Here is a 23,535-nt window from a genome sequence, read left to right as displayed (position 1 = left end):
GCTTATAGTTTTCAAATAGCTGACATATAGATTTAAAGTGCTCATGACCTAAAGTTGCTCCTTTTGGGATTGTTTTCCTATTGTTTTCCTCGACCTGGTTGCTTATTTCTCTCTCACGATCTGGCAACCCTGATTCACGCATCTTACAGGCAGTGCATTCAGTCAGTGGATGCAGCTGCTTGCACGACGGTGGCGGTGGGATCACAGACAGTTAAACATGGCCTCGCCAAGGACAATAACCATCGTAGCCCTTTCGTTCGCTCTGGGTCTGTTCTTCGTGTTCATGGGAACCATTAAGCTCACCCCCAGACTCAGCAAGGATGCGTACAGTGAGATGGTGAGTAGATCCAGTAGATATACTCCAGTAGATCTATGGGCATCCATCTATCTGCACAAGGAAAAGGCCATTGTTCTAATCTGCACTGGATGCAGACGCGGGTCTTATTGTCGCCGCTCCAATAATATGTCAGTGATGCTGACCTAAATTCACGAAATAGGCGGAAAAATTACATTCCGCACAAACAGTTATACATAAATAACATATTTTTAGTGAACGCGAGGCGTCTCGTCTTAAAATTCTCCGAGGCATCCCCGATTGAACCTGCTAACTTAAGTTAGCCTACCAATTATAAATCTTAACAGACCATCGTGTTGGCTTTGGATAACGTTAGCTACTATATTGAAGGGGGGGGGGAAATCAATTGCACATCTAATTCAAATCAATAACCAAAACGATATACATCAATTCCTTGATCATCTTGATTTAGCTCGCTGAGATCGATTAGGTTACAATCGCCCAATCAACAGTTTTACGAAGATCGGTCCTCATTGCAGAAACTACTATTCTATTAACCGCTGTTAATTTCTGTGAAGACTATCACCGAATAGTAATATAATATAGCCTGCTGTAGCCTACATGTGCAATGGCGGCATTGTGTTGGCGTCGCACTGGAGCCAGAGATTCCAGCAAATTCTGCGGTGCACCTGCTGGTGCTGATGTTGAATAGCTCTCATTTGTAGATGAGTGATGAGTGTGAGTGGCACGCACTATATGTATATTTGAGGTTAAATTAAAGTGTTTAATTCTTCAATGTGTGTGTGTGTGTGTACACTTTAACCGCTTAAACCCATAATAGTTAACCAGAGTCCCCCAGGGCTCAATACTAGTGTCTTTTCTTTTATTGTGGGGAAGCTTTCGCTGAAAATAGATCTAGCTGGTGTTTAAGTGGTTAATGGAGAAACGAGGCTATATGTGTTTAATAGATACTTAACTTGTACAGCTTTTGTCCTATCAACTGAAATGTATGTTTTATAATTCATTGAGAAATTCTGTCTTCTATTTTCCAGAAAAGGGCATACAAGAGCTACGCCAAGGCTTTGCCAGGCCTGAAAAAGATTGGCATAACCTCTGTGCTGCTTCGTAAGATCATTGGCTCACTGGAGGTGGGCTGTGGTGTGGTTCTTACCCTGGTGCCGGGCAGACCCAAAGACGTGGCTAACTTCCTGTTGCTGTTGGTCATGCTCGCTGTCCTTTTCTTCCACCAGCTAGTAGGAGATCCCCTGAAACGATATGCTCATGCTCTAGTGTTTGGTATTCTGCTTACCTGCCGACTCCTCATCGCCCGCCAGGGTGATGACCGACCAGAGAGGGAGGAGAGCAGGGAAGAACAGCACGTTAATGACCAGGAAAAGAACAAGGTCAAGCAGTCCTGAGCACATGTTCCACTTTGTACCGGCCTACAGTGAAGGGAACACTGGGTGTTTCTTTGGATTGTAGTAACTCTGATTCTGAAGGGAAACGGTCACCACCAAGAATGGCGCACCTCACTCACATCCGTTTGTGCCGTCCCCTGTTGGCTGACTGGTTACAGATTACTCTCACCCACTACTCTGCACTCTGATCGTAATATTGATAACTCTGGTCCCATACATTCTGTGGACAATCATCCCTGGAAACTGTAATGAGTTTGGCTCATTGTCACACTCCGGATGACCAAGTGCATCCATCCATTCTTCATCTTTTGTCCCTATTTATTTCACAATTACAATGTGTTAAAAGATAATGTGTTTTTTATGTTCACATTAATATGAAGTTTGTTTCGGCTACAAATTGATTTGAGAATGCTGTTTTTCATGAATTTGTAGCCTGCTATTTTTTTTAAAAGCTTTTTTTTATGTTGTAGGTAGAATAAATAATGAAGATTAAGTACATTGTTTTACAGTTGTTCAAGCATGTTTATTTGGCATTTATGAATTACAACTAAACGAGCACTGCTGAAAACCTTTTGGACTAATAATACGGTTCAAATATATTGATGATCCACTGATCTTTCTTTTTTCAGGGCTGTATTTGTGAAATGAGGCTTTCCCTCAAATTTCCCTACATTTTAGATCGTTTCTCTTTTTTCCAAATCAGTAAATACTTTTCCCAGTAAAAAAACTACTAGATCCTTTCAATTAAAATTCTTACATTGAGGTTATAGAGCTGAAAAGGACAGCAGGTGCTGTGCCTCAGGTGTCCCCTACTAGTCCAGAAGTTATATTTACTTGTTAAAGGAATTGGATTTTACAAATTGCTGTCAATAAAGCCTTACATTCATTCATTGTCAATTAAGTCTTTTGTTTATCTGCTCATGTAATTTTTTTTGTTTGTGTGTATATGTATGTATAAAATATAATATACACATGCATACTGTTTGTTTGTGTGTGTGTGTGTGTGTGTGTGTATATGTATAGTATATTAACGCATGCACACACACAAGCTTTGGGGATAAGATCTGAGTTGAATATTGTTAAATTATGGTTAACTTCAAGTTTCACTATTTGTATAAAAACAATGATGAAGTGAAAGGGGGCACAGTGGCGCATTCGGAAGCGCTGTTGCATCACAGCTAGAAGGTCCTGGGTTTGATTCCCGCCATGTGGGTGCTGGGGGCGTGTTCTCCGTGTCATCAGTGCCCTAGCCTTGGGAACCCATGCCAGTGCCCATACCCTAGGTGGGGTTGACGAAAGGGCCTTTCTGTGTGGAGTTTGCATGTTCTCCCCGTGTCCCCTAGGGTAGGTACCCTCAAAAAACATGCAGTAATCCTGGTCTCTATTCACCTGTTTCCTAGGCTGTGTGTTTTCCACTTCCTGTCGATTTCATTGGATATCATTGGTCATCTGACCAGTTTCATTGGATTTCATTGGATCAAATCGACAGGAAGTGGAAAACACACAGCCTAGGAAACAGGTGAATACTGCCTCCCCCTGGTCAGCCAGGCGCCTGATGGAGGGGAAAGGAACTGGTTGTAATAACGTGTAACCTCCAACTCTGTGTGTGTGTGCGAGAGAGACAGACGGAAGATAATGAAACCGACTGAATATGTGAAGGGGGGGTTGGCATCATTAACATGTCTATTCATGGGAGGGGTTGCTTCATTAACGTGCAGACCTTTATTGATCCCTTGGGGGAAATTCAGTTGTCAATGGCATTTACAGCAGTAAAGAAGGAGACACACAGGACAGGTACAGAACAAATAAAATACAGCTAAGGGTAGCAAATGAGAAGGGAAAAAAACATATAGTTGTCCTAATGATAAAGACAGAAAAAAGGGTCAGTCGGTAGCAATTCTCTAAGGCCAGGAAAGGAGTACCAGTCCAGACATCAGGTTGTACTGAAGCAACAAAACAACTTGCCTGGCCAACAGCAGCAGTGTACAAGGCAAGTGCAGTGCATGTGGACTGTACTGTACTGTACTGTACTGTACTGTACTGTACTGTACTGTACTGTACTGTACCATAGTAACAATTTATGTACATAAAGATTGTACTTTGTAGAAGTTTAGTTTTTTGTTAGAATAAAAATAACAATAGCAGACAAACCCCCAAATAGTCCAAGAGCAAAAACCTGACAGACATGAGACATTATTTATAACGATAACAATAACGAGACATTAGTCCCTGGGCCGAGCAGACTGGCCGTAAGGGCTACCGGCATGAAGGACAGAGTCTTTTGTTCTTCTGTGCAGGAAGGATAAATAGCCCTGGGGGTAGGCCTATTTTACAGCACCCCCAGGGCTAAGGGCCCTAGGCCTAGACTGCTGCCACATGTCCAGTTTTAGTGCCCAGTCTTCTCAAGTGCCCACTTATTGCCAAGATTTCTACTGGACCCACAATGTTTTTGTACCCACTCTCTATGTATTCATTGGATTTATACAATATATTTAAACCAGTGGCTCCCACATTTTTTCATGTCAAGTACCCCCAGATTAATATGTAACCTTGTGTCACCAGACTGAATTTATGTAGTTGTCTGTGGACCCCCATCTGAATATATTTTGTGCCAGGGACCCCCATACAAGATTTTTTCTTTTTCTTTTTAAATAGCAGATAAGCTCACAACATGTCACGATGTGACGCATTGTGAGCTTGTAGATCTGCTATTTTCAAATAACCGATGTAAAGTGGTAAAACTTAAAGTGGTGTAAAGTGGCCCAGTTGCTTCTTTTGGGCTTGTTTCTCTTGCAAAATCTGGCAACACACTGATTACCTGCATTACACCTGCAGCCAGGGGGAAGTGACCAGAATCTATTGAATGAAGCAGCAGAAAAGGGATTGGTTGATTGATTGATTGATTGATGTATTGATTGATTGAATACTTTATTAACAGTTTCTTTTTACAGAGGCCAGGTCAGCCCAGTTCCGAATTGCAGGCAGCCACCTGTAAGTGCTCCTTTAGAGCGGTTTAGAAGGAGAGTAAGGATTCACACTTTTTTTGACTGTTGGTAGGGCATTCCACATTTTGGTGGCATAGCAGTAGAACGAATTTAACCCCTTGTTTGAGCCAAATTTGATTTGAACGTGATTTGTTGGAGCTCCCTCTGGTGTTGTGATTGTGGACGTTTTTGAAGTAGTTTGACACCCGCGGTGTCTTTCTGGTGTAGTATCTTGTAGAAATGGGGAAATGGCGCCGCCCTGAGGAAGGGCCAAGAATAGTGTTGGGTGAGTTGGAATTATGTTAGAATAGCTAACAAATTGTAGCCTGATTATCAGACAACTTTCATTGTTGAATTGAGTACACTACGCATGCGCAGAGCAAACGGTCGATCGCGCGGTTCAAGCCTACGAGCAACCGCTCCTACCTGCTTGCGATTGGCTGAATGCAGGAAGGGGACAGTGTTGCCATGTCCGCTTATTATAAGTGACTGGGCTCATTCTTCTGTGAAGTTGCTTGTAAATCTTGGTAGTTGCGGCGGGTTGCGGTTTTTTGGGCTTGTTTCTAAAGTGTAGTAGCTTATTTGGGCTTGCTTCACATTTAAAAAAATATTTTAACCTGTGGTTCTCAAATATTTTCATGGCATGGACCCCCAAAATAATATGTATTTGTCCCTAACCCCCATCTGAAAATGTTTTATGCCAGGGGAAGAGCCCGTACCAGATTTGTGTTGTTTGTTTGTTTGATTGATTGATTGAATATTTTATTAGACAGAAATGCTAAACAGTCAAGTCAAGTACAGTCAAACACTTGGTCTCTAAAAAGGATGACACCAAAAAAGTCCTTGCGGACTTGTTTCCATTTCTATGTATTCATAGAATGTTTAAAAAATCTTACAAATTTTTTTTTAAATCTACAAATCTACAAGAGCGTGTAGATTGGCTATTTTCAATGTAAGTACATAGGTTTAAAGTGCCCCAGTTGCTTCTTTTTGGCTTGTTTTTCTAGACCTAGTTGCTTATTTCTTTCACAAACTCTGGCAACACTGAAGGGGGACCGCCCCTTCCTACGATATAAAGTGGGAGATTCAAAGTGCTGTTTGGTTATTTGGAATTGTTCATCCGTCGTTGAATGGTACGGTCGTGTGTAGTTAGTAACAGTTACTCGTACGCATTAGTCATGGCAGAGGCGTTGAATGTATCAACGCCACACGATTCTTTGAATTCAACAACGTCAAGCAGAAGCAGTCGAATTGCAGAACTAGAAAGGAGGAAAAAAGAGGCGGACGATCCATTTGTTGTGGCGCTGAACTACTTCTCAAATGGTGAGTTGTTGGGAGTGGACATGATGGTTGCTTTATAAACATGCATGTAGGTCAGTGGTTCTCAAACGTTTTCATGTTAAGGACCCCCAAATTGTTACACATTAGCCCGTGGACCCCCATTTGAAAATAAATGCCAGGGCTGTAGAATACAACTCTCGTAGACGTATTTATGATTCTGACATTTTCAATCTACGAGAGTTGTAGACACTTCTCCCCATTGTGACCTAGCTCCATAAAGAACCTCTCACTCCGCTATACAGCTCCGAGATGAGGTTCTATGTCGTTCTCATCCAGAATCGGTGGAACGTCCGCCAAGGCTCCACTGTTTACCCTTTTGTATACATCGTATCCCAAAACTAATGGTAGATTCCAAACCGCACGGATGTTTAAGGTTAGGTCCGGAGCATAATAAGGTCCGAAGCGAAACTACCCGTTTAAATCGCTTATTTAGTCAGCCTGTGGCCATGTTTACCATTCAACCCGGAAACCCCCCCTTACGTCCGCTGCCAGTACTGCTCCCGTTTGGCTACAATGGGAAACATGGCCACAGGCTGACTAAATAAGCAATTTAAACGGGTAGTTTAGCTTCGGACCTAAAATATTATGCTCCGGACCAAACCTTAAACATCCGTGCGGTTTGGAATCTACCATTAGTTTTGGGATACGATGTATACAAAAGGGTAAACAGCGGAGCCTTGGCGGACGTTCCACCGATTCTGGATGAGAACGACACAGAACCTCATCTCGGAGCTCGGGAGCTGTATAGCGGAGTGAGAGGTTCTTTATGGAGCTAATTGTGACCGGGACTTTCAGCTCCTAAGCCTGTCCGGGCTCCAAACATGTACAAATGCAAAATAAAGGTGCTTACCCCCAAGCCCCAAATGTTAACTAACTGTCAGGAGTTTTAGTGCAATGTAATAATCCATATTCTTCAATAAAGAAGTGTTTTAATCCCGTATGTGGCCGAACGCCATTTTATCACCCTTGTTTACTTTCTGTTTACATCGAGTGTAATTCCGGGTTTCACCGGATGCGCCCCGTCACTACCGCCCATTGGGAACTTCCGTCAGAATCGGCCACAGACGGCATTAAAACACTTCTTTATTGAAGAATATGGATTATTACATTGCACTAGAACTCCTGACAGTTGGTTAAGGGCTTGGGGTTAAGCACCTTTATTTTTGCATTTGTACATGTTTGGAGCCCGGACAGGCTAGGAGCTGAAAGTCCCGGTCACAATGGGTAGAAGTGTCTACAACTCTCGTAGATTGAAAACGTCAGAATCATAAATACGTCTACGAGAGTTGTATTCATGGACCCCCATTTGATGGCATTTCCAATCTTCAGTGTTACAAATGGTTCCATTTGTACACTCTTACAGACCTATAAGGGTCCATTTGGTTCCTAACTATCTAGCATGTGCATTTGGTTCCATTTGTACACTCTGAGTTACAGACCCATATGGCTCCATTTGTTTCCGTTTCCTATCTATCTATCATTTAGCTGGGGAACCCCTTCAAGGACCCCTGGGGGTCCCTGGACCCCACTTTGAGAACCACTGGTGTAGACCCCTTATCCATGGTGATAGCTGAACCAAGTTGACAACTTGGTCTACAACAGTTTGTAAAGCCTACAATTGAGTACAATAAACATTCAGCACAGCAGCAAAATTCTAAGTGTGTTGCTTGCCAAGTTGCCAAAAAGAACAGATGCTTTAGCTTGTAGCATCGTAACCCTGTTGGGCAAGCTACTGACTCTAAAATGTAGATCAGAGGTAGCGTGGCCGGGTAGAGTGAACTGGTAACCGCACGGTTCCCAGTTCGATCCCGGGCTGGGGCGCTCCCCCAGAGTTGGTGTCGAAGTGTCCTTGAGCAAGACGCTGAACCCCTTTTTGCTCCCGATGAGCAGGTTGGTGCCTTGCATGGTTTCCTCCGCCGTGTGTGTGTGTGACTGGGTGAATGGCACAATCAATGTAAAGCGCTTTGGATAAAAGCGCTATATAAATGCCCCATTTACCAAGTTAAAACGCCCAGGTCTAAGTACCCGTATCTTCCGTATTGTTCAATAAAAAGCATTTTAATCCGATCTGCGGCCATTTTTCATGGTTATAATGTATCAGAGTACAACAATACACCTCCCAAACCGCGTAGTTGAAAGCATATGGAGAAAATTCTGCGAAACTGGCCACCGATTGGATTAAAATGCTTTTTTACTAAACAACAGAAGCTACGGGTACTTAGCCATGGGGTCAGCAGCACTTTATATTTTAAATCTGAACGTTTATGGGAAGGATTAGGATACATCTTTATTTTTTTAGTTACTCAATGTGTGGACCCCACCATAACCTTCCAGCGACCTAGTTTGAGAACCTCTGAATTGGTACACTCTAGTCTAGAGTCATTGTACAGGCCTCAGTAGCAGGGAACAGATGACTGCAGGGATCTGGAATGGATCCATTTTTATTTCCAAATAACCTTCTGGTGGTGTTATTCGAGTAACACTTTTGCTGTTATGGCCAATCCATCATGGCAGACGGTCATCTCGGGTCATGGTTTTAATCACATGCTAAGGTTTTAATCACAGATTTGTTAAGAAATACTTAAAATTTAGTGGTGGACGAATAGCCTTGACTTAAATCAAAACCTACATCCTTGATTAGCCCTAAACTATGATTAATTTAATCCTTTTTTGGTGCAACCCAGCCTGAAAGTAGTAATGAGGCCACAAGCTACTGGGAAATGTAGTTATATTAAGTTAGTACTAGCTTAACTACTTACAGCTTTTATTTCTAAGCTTCTGCCAACATTGTCAGTAATAAGTTAGTTGCAAGTAACGTTCTGATTTCTGAAACTCATTTTGTTGCCTAACATGTTTGTGTTGTTAACCCACATCTCAAACAAATGTGAAACAAATGTCAAATGACCCATGTGATGTGTGTTTCCCTTCGCTTCCCCATAGTTAAAGCCGGTACTGTGATCAACGGAAATGAGGAGCTGGAAAATAACCTGGCCCTGGTGGAGAGCGTGGCTTATAGTAAAGGACTCCCCCCGGAGGCAATCTCGGTCATGCTGGAGTTAGTCATGAGCCTCCGTTTGGGTATGCTGCTCTTCTGTGTTTAAATAGTTGTTGTCTTTAATAGGGTTTTCTCACAGCTGGTGCCAAATTTAACACGGAAGCCCATTACAGATCAGTGGCAGATCAGGAACAAGCTTCTGTATTAATTTGGCACCTGAGTCAAATTATATGTATATACACACATTTCTTGAATGGTGCGTACATATTAGTAATATGCGTTCTTGAAGGAGCTATTTTTATCATTCTCTCTGCTAGTGTTTTTCTTTTTGTTCCTTTCCTAGGGTCACGGCCATGTGTGCGTGTGTTGAAGTGCCTCATCCCTGCCACTGTGGTGCCACAGGATGTTGTTTGTCGAGCTGTGTTTTGGATTTTTGTTGGGAAAATACCAATTTCTACACAGGTAAAGCAGTTGGCAATTGATAACATTTTGACTCGCAGTGTTAACTTTAAAGTTGCAATATCATAAAAAATGTTATTCACACTTTTAGAGCATCCCCTTGGTCATAATGAGGACATGCCTATCAATAGATGTCAAATCAATTTTAAAAATCACGCATTTTTGTATCTTATATTTTAATATATATAAATGGGAAATTTTCGTACACTTTGTATTTTTTACCAAACTACATGATTGCGCAACACTTTTGAACCTCTAGTTATGTCAAAAGATCAACCTGTGTTACGTAGTTACAAGATTTACATCCATTTCCTGCCACTTGTTGTTGTGGCAATGTTCGTAGTCTCCTTTAATGCATAGTTTACTATAAAATACATCATCCTTTATTATATAGAATTTACATAAAAGTTGGGTGTTTTTTTTTTGTAAGCCGTATCGGCTTGTGTGTACTATATCAACAGAGAATTTTCCATCTGTCTTAAACATTTTATGCTTGTGGTTTCTAGGTTCTCTTCATGAAATGGGTGCTGACCATGTATGACATGATTGATTCGAAGGATCAGCTTCGAGCTATCTACGGCTTCCTGTTCAGCTTGGTAACAGATTCAGATCTGGTATGTGTTATTATGATTCTGGAGTATCAAATGACCAAAATGTATTAAAGCACAATGACACTTTTGTAAAAGTTTCTGTTGTGCAGTTACCATGCTATGATGTATTGTAATGACATATCTTGCTCCGTTGATTAGAAATTGATATAGCAAATTCAATTCTCCTCATTGACATGTATTTCACAGCGAAACGGCTCTCAAAGTCACCTTTAGGACATAACAAACAAATGTTGATTCTGCCTATATAAATTAAAACATCACAAAACCCAGTACGGCGTTTGATTTTACTGTTTGAAGATCCAGATCTACAAATCCAGCCCAGGTCTTCTTCCTAATACAAATGGCTAAATCAACATGAAATTGTATTTTTTTTGTATTCATTTATTCGCTGAAAGACTGACTTTGAGACCAGTTTCACTGTGCCGTGCAAGTCAATGGAGAGACTATTTTGGATTCATTTCTAAGCAACAGATATCTCGCTGATATTTGGTGGTTTACGGTTGTGTACCTTGCCATGATGTAACTCCAAAGTGTTACTGTGCTTTAAACAATGTTTTGAAATACTTGTCTACAGTTAATGTTTAATCATTCCTAATTTGTATGGCATGGTTTGAAAATAAGATGAATGAACCTAGCTTTACATGTACTGTATGTGTGCCATATGCAAGGCATACAGACACTGTCAGTGGGAAAGCAGGAGCTAGACTAGCCTGGTAAACCCTCCCTCCGGAAATCTCATTTCCATTTGATTCCAGGAGTGAGTCTGGCATGAAGGCTTGTATGGGCGTTTCTAGTGCATTACCAAATAACCGAGCCAATCAGCGTCCTCGCTCATTGTTTTGTGATTGACAGCGGGGGTAGGCCAATCAGGTGGAACCCGAGTGGTTCACACGTCATCAATCAATACACCTTTCATACAAGCTGCTCATTAACATCCAAGACGAACCAATTACTCCTGGTGATAATCACTGCAGCCTAAAGTGGCTTAATTGGACATCAAAGCTACATTACTCCCGCCCAGCTCCAGCCCACAGCCAAATTACTATATAGGTCTGCAGGCCAGACTCACTTCTGAAATAAAATACAAATGAGATTTCTGGAGGGAGGGTTTACCAGGCTAGAGCTAGACCTCTGCCTGACTTGAATGCTAGGCCATTGATGGATGTTGTTCAACTTAATATCCCCGCCAGGAGGCCGGAACGGCCGACGGCAAGGATTGGCTATGACTGCCTTCCAAGTTTTGCGGGGCCTGGGTAGGCAACCTGCCGTGGCGGGGATATGCGCTCCTCAGAGCGTACCTTTCTTGTTAGATTATATATATATATGTCACAGTACGTTTGGAGAACCAGTACGATTGAAGACAGAGCGCTCGTTTTTAGGCACGGGGCTCCTTCGGGGGGAGGCGGGGCTTTTCGAGACAGGGTTTATTAGCGAGGCGGAGAAGGAGGATGCGGCGCTGCGAGGCGTGGGTTTATTACGCGAGGCTCGCGAGGAAGAGGAGCCTCCTCCTCCTCCTCCTCCTCGCGTAATAAACCGTCCCGTCCTCTCCTTCTCTCCTTCTCCTCCTCCGAGGAGGAGGAGAAGGAGAACGCGGAGAGGCGGGGCTTTGATGCGCCGAGCGGACCTGTCTTTTGTTGTTCCCCCCCACATAGCAACCAGGAAGCTAAGCTAGGGGAACCATAATATCTATGAGGGGAACGCTGAACACGCGTTCACACGCACACGCTTGTCCATGACGGAGGCGCGCCGATTTAGTGGAGCTTGAGGCCGAGGAAGCGCGCCCTCGCGCCTCGAGGCGCGAGTGCCCGCGCTGACCGGCCGACGCTCCACTAGTCGACTCAGCGCCGTTTGATTTGTAAACCGATAGGGACAGAATAGTTCTTTTCATGGATCACTGTGTGTGTGTGTGTGTGTGTGTGTGTGTGTGTGTGTGTGTGTGTGTGTCAGGGAGAAAGTAAAACAAAAGCCAGAACACAATAAAAGTATCTAAACAGTCCTGCTTTCAATAAACCAAAAAAAGCATGAGCGCGTGCGCGTGTGTGCGTGTGTGTGTGTGTGTGTGTGTGTGTGAGACTGTGTGTGTGTGTGTGTGGCCATATATGTTTGTGCACAAGCCTGGCTTGTGGCTCCCTCTAGTGCTGGGTGGGTGGTAAAAACGAGCGCGCTTTCTTCAATCGTACTGGTTCTCCAATCATACTGTAACATATATATATACTGTATAGAATACAAACGTATATCAAGCCTGGCCCCTCCAGTATGGGTAGAGTTCATCACTCGTAGCAACCAGATGGAGGCTTCAGGACCAACTGTTAATGAATTCTGACCACTTCAGTTCTGTGTGTCAATTACATGACTATATTAGTGCCCATGACTCAAACTCAATCAGATGAAAGCAAAACAACCTTTTCAGATGCTAAAAGGTGGACTAATTATACAAGTGTGCTGTTTTTTTCACAGTGGCCTTATATCTGTCACCTGCTCTACCTTTTGACGAGAAAGGAAAGTGGTAAGTCTGCCCTGTTTTGTCTATCTCATCACAGCGCTTTTGTGAAGATAATTCATTCAGTTTTTTCTTTGTTTTTGTTATTTTTGTCCTGAACATAGTGCGGCTCTACAGAGTAAGGAAGTTATTGGAGCTACAGACTAAATTGGTAAGCATCTTGTCATCATTTTGACTTTTCATAATCGGATGTAATTTTCAGCTCTTGTTTTATACTCTCCGCATGCAAGTAATTGCAGTATGCACTGCACGCAGTGAGTGTTCTGCATGCAGCCATCTATCAAACGTAGCCCTTTACTTGGGATCAATTCAGTGGTACTGTAAAGTGCAGGAGAAATGTAATATTGTCATACTGGTATGGTATGTGCTTCACTCTGTAAGTAATACCCATAAGCTGTTTTACCCTGCCATGCAAATGTAGCAAATTATTACAGACATTAATCACACTGGCAGATGTCTTGCATGCAGGAATATGTTTCAACATCTACATCCTATATTTTCTCCTCAGGGCCAGCAGCCAGTACTTGTACACCTTCTAGTGCTCTACAAAATGTTTTGCCCTGAGCTGGTGACATGCTCCGTTTCATCAAAATTGAAGGTTTGTACATTGACTATGCATTCCATTCTTATTTTTATGGCATTTTAATTGTTATCTTTGGACCATCAGTGAATGTATTCCTGCTATTGTCCAGCAGGTTCGGTTTCGGAACCACGAGTCTTCTTGGAAAACGGCGCTGGTCGCTGTCCAGAAGAACAATGCCTGTACAGTCGCCACTCTCAGCGTGACCTCTTGGGTGAAAACCAAATCTAGGAAAAGGGTATGTAGGCCAGATTTATCATGTTCTGTTTTAACTGGAAGAACCAACTGAGGATGGGTATTCAAAACTGAGTTCCTTGCCTTTAACTGGCTGTTGTTCTATCAGAAACGTCGAGCAAATCTGGAGTTGCCTATGCTGAGTGCTGCAGCCCAGATGGAGACACAGAACGATCCCTTCTACCAGAAAAAGTTGGTCCCTATGATACAGCTCCAGTCCTTCTCTGAAATGCTGACTAATTTGGGAAACATTGAAGTAAGTTCTCTTTTTATCTCATTCTCTCCTGCCTATTGCCCACAATACTTTCTCAGTTGCTGTATCTCATTCTCTCTTGCCTATTGCTTACGATACCTTTCCCCTCTATCTAGTGCTATATCTTTGGGATGTCTGGAATTAGGCCAGATGGTAGATGGAAATTTAAGCATCAGGATAAAGCATTATGGCAGCACTCCCAAGCCATTAGAAGGCTGACCACTGTCCATCGTATTTGTGGTGGCTCACCTTGGCCACATGGGGGCACTGTGCTACTTGCAGAATTCTTTCCATCAAGGCCAAATATCAGACCATCAACAACTTTGTGCCACACAAACTACTAGGTGGTCATTATTTGTTTATTAGTTTCAACAATAAACCTGCCCCATTATGCTTAGCTTATTTGATCTGTAAATTAGCCATTGCTCAGTTTACAGACTTAATCATGGCTTTGTTTATGATCTGCTGTAAGTAGTGAATGTACAAATGACCATGAACAAGCTTAAAATGTTATGAAGTGAATCACGTGATAAAAGGTCTTCACATAAATGTGTTTACTCAGTAGTCAACCCAAATAAATATTCTCAAAAGGTATTACGACATTTATGCTTTGTGCTGTATTAACTATAGATGTAGAAACTGTATTAACTATAGATATAGAAACCTAGATACTTCATTGGCCGCTGCAGTTCATTGGAGCGACCTGTATCGTGGCCGCATGCTTCCTGACTCCTGGCCAATCACAGCACGTCCTTTCCGGGACTTCAGAATCTAGTTGTATAAAAAAATATCCTGTTTCATTTATATACAACTAGATTCTGCCAAGTCTCGGGAAAAATGCGCTGTGATTGGCCATTAGTCAGGAAGCGTGCCCCCTCTAAAGCGTGCCCCCTCTAATATGGCGGCCGCGATACAGACGCCTCAGAGTCGAAGGAGGCATCTACCTTTTTATATGTCTGATATTAACTCTCCTCCCGTTCACCACTCAACACGTGCAATAACCATTTGACCGTTTCCATGGCCGATGAGCAGAGTTCTTCTAATAGTATAGGAGACTAATGGGAGTGCACGATTGATCATCTCGGCCACATTGAAAATGAGGGCCTGCCCCTCAACTGTACTCCGAGCTGAAATAAAGGTTATGATGATGATCATCCACCTGAAACTATGCAGTCGTGACCATGATGGAGGAATCATTGTTCTGTCATCCTGCACCTGTTCCTGTCATTAAAAGCATAGTCCGTTTTCTGATGAAGAAAAAGAAAATATATATACTCTACGATGTCCCCAATGCGAGACCGCTTATTATTATTATAGAAAGATGTCCCGGTGTCTACGTTAGGAGTTTCATTTGCCAAATGGTGGATTGATGAGCACTTAGGGCTGCACGATTCTTGCTCAAATGAGAATCAAGATTTTCCTCCATAAGAATTGAGATCACGATTCTCACACGATTCTCACACAATTCTCTTGTAAAAATATTAAGCAAAAAAAAAAAAAAAACGTCTTTTTTTTTTATTGAAAAAAAATCGTCATAATTTAAAATCGAGATCGCATAGGTGTCTGAATCGAGATCACGATCTTTTTTCGATTAATCGTGCAGCACTAACCACAGTTAAAGGACACTGTCAAACAGAGGATTCTTATTCCTCAGTGGGTGCATTAATCTCCTGATTTGAGGTGATTCAGCACATGGAATAGCTTTGTGCTCTGGCCTTAAAGTGTGTGCATCTATGTGAGCTCTAGGGACACGTGTGTGTGTGGGTGCTGGAATAGAGTACTTTTATCTCTGTGGATGCGCTGTGCATCTTTGACTGTACTGGCTGGCTTTTTAACAGTATTCATGGTGTTTGCACTACATACGCGTTTCTTCCTCCCGCCAGCTGCCAGCTCAGATGGGCTCTTTACTGGCCTCCAGTCTGTCGCTGCATTACCTGGATTGCGTACAGGACGAATTGGCCTTCTTACGCCTCAACGCCTGGTTAGGAAATGCCCTTGCTGAAGGTAGGTAGCGCAGAGAGGGAGTGGGGGACAGACTATTGTAAAAGTTAACATCCTCTATCAGAAAGGGACACACCAATGCATGCTCACCCTGAGATATGAACCCCAGACAACATTACCTGTGCTTGCCATAGCTAAGAAACTCTAATGGAAGGGGTTAACTTTATATACATATTTCCCCCCACCTTTTCACTTTTAGAAACCTGTTTATTTTTATATATTTTTATAGAGTTTTTATGCTGTAGTGATGAAGAGCCCTCCAGTTCAGAAGAGGCTGTGCAGTTTCTGGAGCGGATGCTGTCTGCGCAGAACTTCCTCCAGGTGAGCAGTGGTTCCCAAACAGGAAAAAAAGGGATATTTAATCGCGACCCATATAAATGTGTCCACGACCCACAAATTGTTCCCAACCCACACTTGAAACGCTACTGCTCCCACCCACACTTGCGGCACCAGTCACGGTCATCTGAGAGACGACATTTAAATTTCACACCCATGTCTCTTTTCATCCCCTGTCTTTTTTTACTCACCCAGGAGGGTCTCGAAAGCACCGAGATCTTTCTCAACAAATTTCTCAGCGTTTGGGATGGTTCCTACCTCCGCCCACAGATCCTGCGTCTGCTGAGCTTTCTCCCTTTTGGCCCCATTTCCAGTGAGTTGCACTCTTACCTGATGCTCTTTATCTCTGTGTCATGTATACTGTGTTTACAATTACACATCACTGAGCATGGAGCAACTAAGGATGGCCCAAAGCATTTTTAGATTGTATATTTGTTTTTAACATAGCTGATCGGTAACCTTGACAATATATAAATGAATGCTCTACTTCGGTCTATAAGCGCACAACGCTGCAACGTGTTGTGAGCTTGTAAATCGGCTATTTTGAATCACTTGGAACAATTTTTGGACATGAGGTTTCCACCCGACAGCAACTATGGACAGATATGCTGCCTCATGCCACACTGGGGGTTGCACATATTGAATGATATTTCATTGCATGCATGTGTAATCCCCTATCCTCTGCCACAGATATGAAGCAGCGTCTGTTTGAGCCCATCATGCAGCTGTTCTCTACCTCCACAGTATTTTTTAAGGCAAGTAATAGGCAAAATTTACTCTGAGGCAAGTAGATGAATCCCTTTTTGAAACTTTATTTGATAGAAACTGACTGCTGGCTGTCTTCTTGTATTCATTAGATACTCATTGTGCCTATTACTATCTTCCGAGTGTGTCTAACCTGTGATCATTCTGTGTGCATGTGTGTCCGTCTCTAGTGCGGTGTGATTGAGAGTCTGAAAGACATGCTTCAGAGGTGGTTGATCTGGCACTCTGTGTACGCTGACAGCGACAGTCTGGACATCAGCAGCAACAGTCAGACCCCCAAGTGAGTCTCATCTCATAGAGAGCAGCTGTTATTTACTGTGGTTGATTGTTCCTGCTCAGCATTCAATCCTCAACAGTATGTAATCTGATAATACCGAACCCGTAACCAAGGACACAAAAGATTTTGCTTTTCATTCTCTCACATTTACAAACATGCCTCCGGCTGCCAGTGGCTCAACAGCTCAGGCATGAGAAGTGGAAATCTGATTACAGTGTGCAGCTGTGCTCTCCTTAAATGACTATACCGGTGGTCTGGCATGTTTAGCCCATTGACTATGATTCACAATATAGCTACTTAACATTAATGACTATTTGCACAGTTTGTTTGATTATTGAGGAAGCCGTGGAATTGCATTAATTTCAGTGCGGTATGAAAACCATCTTGCAAAGACTTGAAACTTGCTTGAGATGGGTAATCCAAGACAGAGAATGTCACTACACCATTATGCGTTTTATTGCATTTTAGTCTACTTGAAAATGGTGATTTAAACATGATGATCATAACATAAACCTAATTATTAAGATAAGCTTGGTAACATTTTAATGTAGAAAGTAATTGTTTATGTAATGTATGGCTGATCCTGTGAAAAGACTTGACATGTATTGACGCATTTCAGATTTAGGTGACTATAATGCTCCCAATTAGTAGTAGTACTCTATATGTATTAATAAATTGGATGTCCTCGCCATCTATAATGTTGGTTTCTGGTTTATTACAATATTGTCTGAAATCAATAATTCCTCTGGTGTTGATACGTTTTAAGTTAATCATCACTATTGGGGGACAAGCATGATTTGACTTGAGAATAGAGAACGCATTGTAATGATTATCCGCACGCCTCAGTTGATGCTTATTGTGTTGCATTGGAGGCCAGGGCTTGCCAAAGGACAGATTATGATCAAAGGCTGAATCCTCTAGACTAGGTGATTTAATATTTGCATCACTGATCATTGACCTGTAACCGCCATTGTTGTGCTGAGAGTAGATCACATCTGACTTTCCACTCTGCTCTCTTTCCAAGGAACATTACGTTGTCAGCATTCCAGGATTCTGTGATAGGGCTGGTTAATTTTGTGGGCCGCCTGAGCTCCTTGGGACTGCAGCTTGAGAACTGTCATGCCTTGCTCCTCAGCTCTATCCTGGACTTCTACCAGACGGTAACTGATTGTTCTCTATTCAGATCAGATGCTTATTCAGATCAGATGCTTCTACATAATTCTGCAAAACCTTGCCTAAAAAAGCAGCAGTAGTGTGATTGGTTTTATGGTAACGCTTTTTTGTCTGCATGTACATGCATGAATCATTAAGTTTTCTTCTCTCCTAGGTGTGTGACATGTTTGTGAAGTATGGGCTCCCCCTGGTGGTGATGCCCCCAAAAGGGGTTTTCTATCCGGCCCTGTTTAGTACAGAGCCCATCAGCGTGGACAGACTGGCCCACATCATGTGCAGGTACTGCACGCACGCACACAGGCAGGCCTGAAATGCATTTTTCAAAATGGGGAAGTTCCCACACATGGGCCTATAGAGTACAAGAAAATGACCCACACACAGTTTACACCTGCACACTATATGGACAATTCACGCCTTAGGCTTCAAATAGGGGGGATTCATCCACTTTGGGGTGAGAGAAGAGGTACTACTTGTGAGCTTAACTAAAGGTCTTACTTTGTCTCATTATTACCTGCATTTTGTCGCTCTGCTGCAACTCTAGGATTCTAATGATGCTCTTTTGTCTCCATGCTCTATTCTTGGTCTCTGTATCCTCTGCTTCATGTCTTATCAATTAACTTTGTTTAAACAAATAATAAAAATAGTTAGCACATTAGATTAAGCTCCCATAAACATTTATTATAGAAAAATATGAATTCCGGATGTCAAGTGTACAAAGAACAGTTTCTTTTTATGGTGGCTTTACTTTACTTGCTGTCTCCTCCACTCTGGTTCATGTTTTTCCACTTAGTGTTATACAAAAACAATGTCATCAGTCTTTGCTCACTTGCCATGGATATAATTCTGAACCAGTTAGGCTAAATCTTGTCTTTTGGTTGATGCGTCACCTTAGTAACATTGCTGTCATCTGCTTAGGATCCAGAGCACTATTGGCACTGTTAATGTCATTTGTGCCAGTTTCTTTCATTTTCGTGTATCTGAAGCCTAATTTATGCTCTGTTCAACAAAGTATGAGTCGGGCTTCAGGAACCATGGTTTAACAATGTTATTATTGACATTACTGTTTTGCACCAGTGCTTTCGGGGTCCGGTGGTTTTTGGAGCGGTTCCACTTTAATCCCCTGTCAATTAACATTTCAGCCAGTGGTCCATGTTTTCAACACTTTAAATTTCACACTGAAACCTGCTGCACCAGTTGCAAGTTCTCTCGTAGCGAGAGGCGAGAGCATGATATAGCCAGGGCCACAGCCTTGAGGCTCATTGTAAAGGGAGGGAGGGAGCGTGCACCACAGAAGACAGTCTGGACGCTTCCGTCCAGTCGTCCTGCATTCACGTTTATATAATATGAATAACATCATTGTAAATGTGTGCGGGGAAACCCCCGCATTATGAGTGGCAGATTTGGGTGAAACAATAAAAATATGCACAATTCAGGCCACACAGGTTCCATGTTGGTTCCATATTGTGCACAAAACACTCTGCTTGTTAAATGCCACTTATGCATGCTGAAAAGGATTTGCAATCAGAAATGGCTGTCAAACTTACTCATCTGACATGTATGATTTATGATGAGTCCAAGAGGCACTGCACTTAAAGGGATATTTCACTTTCAAAAAAACTTTTGGTATTTTTGTCGTCTACTCAGGCCTTTGTGAGCCCCCAGACAGTTTTTAAGTTGCTTGATTCAGTATTTAGATATTTGATATGAATGTTATCAGACACGCCCCCTTCCTATACATACCCATTGTAACTTCAAACTCCATTTTAACCATGTTAGAATCATCGAAAACACCCGTCCTTGGTTCTGGTGACTCACCCTGACCTCCTAATTCGTGAGGGCCGTGTTTTCCCGATAAAATATTTCATTTATTTTATTTTGTTTGTTGTATTTTTTTCATTTTCCAAAAAAAATATAAAAAATAAATGAGAAAATAATTTGAAAAAAACACAGCCCCCTCGCGTGTTAGGGGGGCGGTGTGAGTCAGCAGAACCAAGGACGGGTGTTTTTGATGAATCTAACAGGTTAAAATGGAGTTTGAAGTTACAATGGGTTTGTATAGGAAGGGGGCGTGTCTGATAAAATTAATATCAAATATCTAAATACTGAATCAAGCAACTTAAAAACTGTCTGGGGGGCTGACAAAGGCCTGAGTAGATGATACAATGACAAAGTTTTTTTGAAAGTGAAATATCCCTTTAAGCACTCCCCTGTCTTTTTTTTTAATATGCTGAACAAGAGCAGTGTTTACAGTCTAACCTTGGTTAAAACTATTTTGCATAGATTGTACCTTGTTTAAAACTATTTTGCATAGATTGTAAACATTTACATGACATTTATCGGAACAAGACTAGCACATTGACTGAAAAATACTGTATTTTATGGTTCTGACAATGTTGTGTGCCTGATATGGTTATTGAGTGGGGAAAAGGCATGTTAAATCTAGTTTAATGTGCCTAAAAGAGAAAATATGTTTTCATGTTTGTTGATCATAAATGCGCTTGGTTTCTTAAGGTACAAGATGAACGTGACCGCAGCCAAGGAACAAGAGCGACAGACACAGGTAACAGCTTCTTTTCTTAATTTCCACATAAACATGCATAATTAATTTAAGGAAGGCTGTATGAAAACCTTTAATGGGAAAGAACCGTATTGGCATTTTCTTCACTTAAACAAAATGTTGCTTGATATATTAGCATGGTTAGCTTTAATAATACATGTCTATAGCGCTTTTCTAGATACTCAAAATACTTTTGTGCGTTAGTTATAAACGGTGTGTGTGGTATACTGTTTTGTAAATGTGAAACCCTCCAAACTGTGCCTATTGTAGTTCATTTTGCACTGCCTTTAATAAACGATAGATAGATATTAGCTTTGTATTAAAGGGCAAAAATAGATGGTTTTGTAAAGCACTTCCACTATATTGAATGAATTTATAAGTAGATGCCGCACACCCTGTATGCTCAACTGAAAATGTCAGCACTTCTTATGAAGAAAAATGGGCCCAGTAAACGCCATGCAAATTCCGGAGTGCTGCTAGTATCAGAGATAATGGACGGCAGCGTTTCACATTATTTGACCTTGGTGAAATGTATAGACACGCTAACTTGAGTGGTTTAATTAGAACCTGCTCTGTTCCCTCACACCGCTTTTCTCCTCACTTTCCCTCTCCTCACCTCTCCTTTTTAAAAACAGGCCGTTCACATCAGCCGTCAGACGGTCCTAGAGTTCAACCACTATGCGTTATGCATGGTCCGCTCACTGTGGAACAACAAGCTGTTAGAGTCAGGCACGGACTCTGAGATTTCAAAAGAGCAGCTGTTAAGCGGCGAAATACCCGGCTTTGACCTAATCCACCATCCTGCATTCTTGATTTACGCCATCAACTTTCATCGAGAGGTGGATGCTTTGGTTTACGTTTGTCACAGAACACAGAACAAACAAGAATTTGCATATGATCCTGTCTGGTGCATTGCAGTCAAGAGACGGGGTTAACCAAAACAAATCTTGTACTATAATTGGGGTCACATCAGTATAGTGCAAAAAAAAAAGTCCTTGAAAGCTTGCTGATGTGCCAGCAAATGGCCACTCCCTCCAGCTTAGTTAATAAACTGGGCTAGACAAGGATACAAATGTATCTTTCATTGAAGAACCATTAATACAGAAGCACATTTTATTATTCATGGGAGCTGCATGAGACTTGAGTTCTAATCATGTTTAATAATACACATACCTTCTTTGGTTAGACTGCGGCAACCAGCAATGTTCTGCTGAGATTTTTACTGGGGAGGGCTGACCATGAATATTTATGTTTCTTCTTTATCAGTGCTGGCCAGGGAGCAGAGACATTGACCTCAATTCCATAAAGGTATGAATGCCCTTATCATTTTCACCTTTTCTAACATACTCTACTGTAGTTACAGTGATTTGAACTTTGGCATGTAAATTGTATGTCTTTTTTGTGTCTTTCAATAATCTAAAGATCGTGTGTGTGTGTGTGTGTGTCAGTCTCCCAAAGTGTGGAATTGGTACCAGGAGTATCTGTATAAACGCTTTGAAGGCCTTAAGCAGTTTGCGGACATCATTTTCCGCAGACCATCGACCAGGGTGATGACCCCACTGCAGCAAGGACCAGCTGGACCAAATTGACAGCCTGACTGGAACAAGGACCAACGGGACTATGTTGAACCAACTTCAGCAAGGGTGAAAAAATTTAGGACCCCACTGCAGAAAGGACTACAGCTCTACCATCGGCAGATTTTTGGGTCTGATGCCGGCCCTGATTTTTTTTGTTTTCCTAGACTACAAAGTGCAAAATGTACCTTTCTATTTAAAGGTGTTGTAAATATAGACATTCTAGAAATCGGGAGGTTTGCAAGACCTGTCCAGTTCATTAGACAGAACTGCACACTGGACAAGAGCTAGACCGTACAATCATTGACATTTGTTATGCCTTCTTTTTAAACTAGCATTAAAATGTTTTTTTCAATATTTTGTGATGTCTGAAATAAAGTTCAATTAACCCAGGAAAGCACCGGTCTCTTTTTTGTGACAGAGATGATGCACAGTTTTGCGGATGCTAAAGTTTGTTTCGTTATGTGAGTTTTGATTCAATTTAACTGCATCAATCGACATCACAGAATAAATCATCAGCATCTCTGTGAGTCACTCGACCATCTGGAAGACGGCCTTTTCCATTAATTGAGAGACCCACCTGGATGCTTAATAGGCCCAAGTTGGCTCACCCAACGAACTAACTTGGACCATGATGGGTGCAGAGAAATCCATTTCATGCCAGTAATGCAAAATATGTATTATTTTAGAGAGATGGTGTCTAAAATGTTCAGGTATTTCCATAACCTTTGATCTATGCTGATTCATTGAACCGGGATTTTGATGCAAAGCAAATACTAGGGTTTAATAGGTCAGTTGGTTAACATGCTTTGTTCAAAATACCAGGCTGCAAAAAATTAAAAAGCTATGTCTTTTCATTTGTAAGAAGACTTGGAGATTTCTGTGTAGTTGTCATCTGTCTCACTCATTGTATTATTGGATGATGTGGGGGGAAATGTATGACTGCATTTTCGCTCTTTCCGTTTTTACTATGGCGCACTTCTGTATCAGTTTTTTTTTTTTCCCCCTCATGCCCTTTACCTGGTCCAGGTTGATTTATTAGACTGGATGCCACCACCTGTTTTACTTTCTACCTTGTGGAATACTGTGGTGAAAAAAGTACTCGCATGTTTTACTCAAGTAACAATACTGCAATTTTAGAACAATTACCCAATCACCCATTTTCAACCTATCTTCATATTA

At 41.8% G+C, this 23,535-nt stretch overlaps 2 protein-coding genes across 3 annotated transcripts; both read left to right on the top strand.

Moving 5' to 3' along the window:
• The first annotated feature begins 213 nt into the window (after nt 1-213).
• Nucleotides 214-2,599, top strand: tmem35 (transmembrane protein 35). Its single transcript, XM_080415892.1, has 2 exons — nt 214-337; nt 1,348-2,599. The coding sequence occupies exons 1-2, from the start codon at nt 218-220 to the stop codon at nt 1,711-1,713; spliced, it is 486 nt and encodes a 161-aa protein (XP_080272018.1). The 5' UTR covers nt 214-217; the 3' UTR covers nt 1,714-2,599.
• Nucleotides 2,600-5,836: 3,237 nt separating this feature from the next.
• Nucleotides 5,837-22,732, top strand: cenpi (centromere protein I). 2 transcript variants are annotated; one of them, XM_080416041.1, is made up of 20 exons: nt 5,837-6,020; nt 8,979-9,116; nt 9,377-9,495; nt 9,999-10,106; nt 12,561-12,609; nt 12,708-12,754; nt 13,112-13,201; nt 13,299-13,421; nt 13,527-13,673; nt 15,554-15,674; nt 15,901-15,992; nt 16,203-16,320; nt 16,698-16,762; nt 16,943-17,052; nt 18,074-18,209; nt 18,377-18,501; nt 20,734-20,782; nt 21,415-21,618; nt 22,046-22,087; nt 22,228-22,732. In XM_080416041.1, exons 1-20 carry the CDS (start codon nt 5,876-5,878, stop codon nt 22,366-22,368), a joined length of 2,169 nt encoding a protein of 722 aa, XP_080272167.1. In that variant the 5' UTR covers nt 5,837-5,875; the 3' UTR covers nt 22,369-22,732. The 2 variants fall into 2 exon arrangements, with proteins under 2 accessions (XP_080272167.1, XP_080272166.1); XM_080416040.1 differs by having other exon boundaries at nt 13,296-13,421.
• The last annotated feature ends 803 nt before the right edge of the window (nt 22,733-23,535 follow it).

This window comes from Gymnoscopelus braueri (assembly GCF_963280865.1).
Source record: "Gymnoscopelus braueri genome assembly, chromosome: 20".
Lineage (NCBI taxonomy): Eukaryota > Metazoa > Chordata > Actinopteri > Myctophiformes > Myctophidae > Gymnoscopelus > Gymnoscopelus braueri.
The sequence above is the reverse complement of the archived record's forward strand: the minus strand, read 5'-3'. Positions and strand labels throughout refer to the sequence as shown.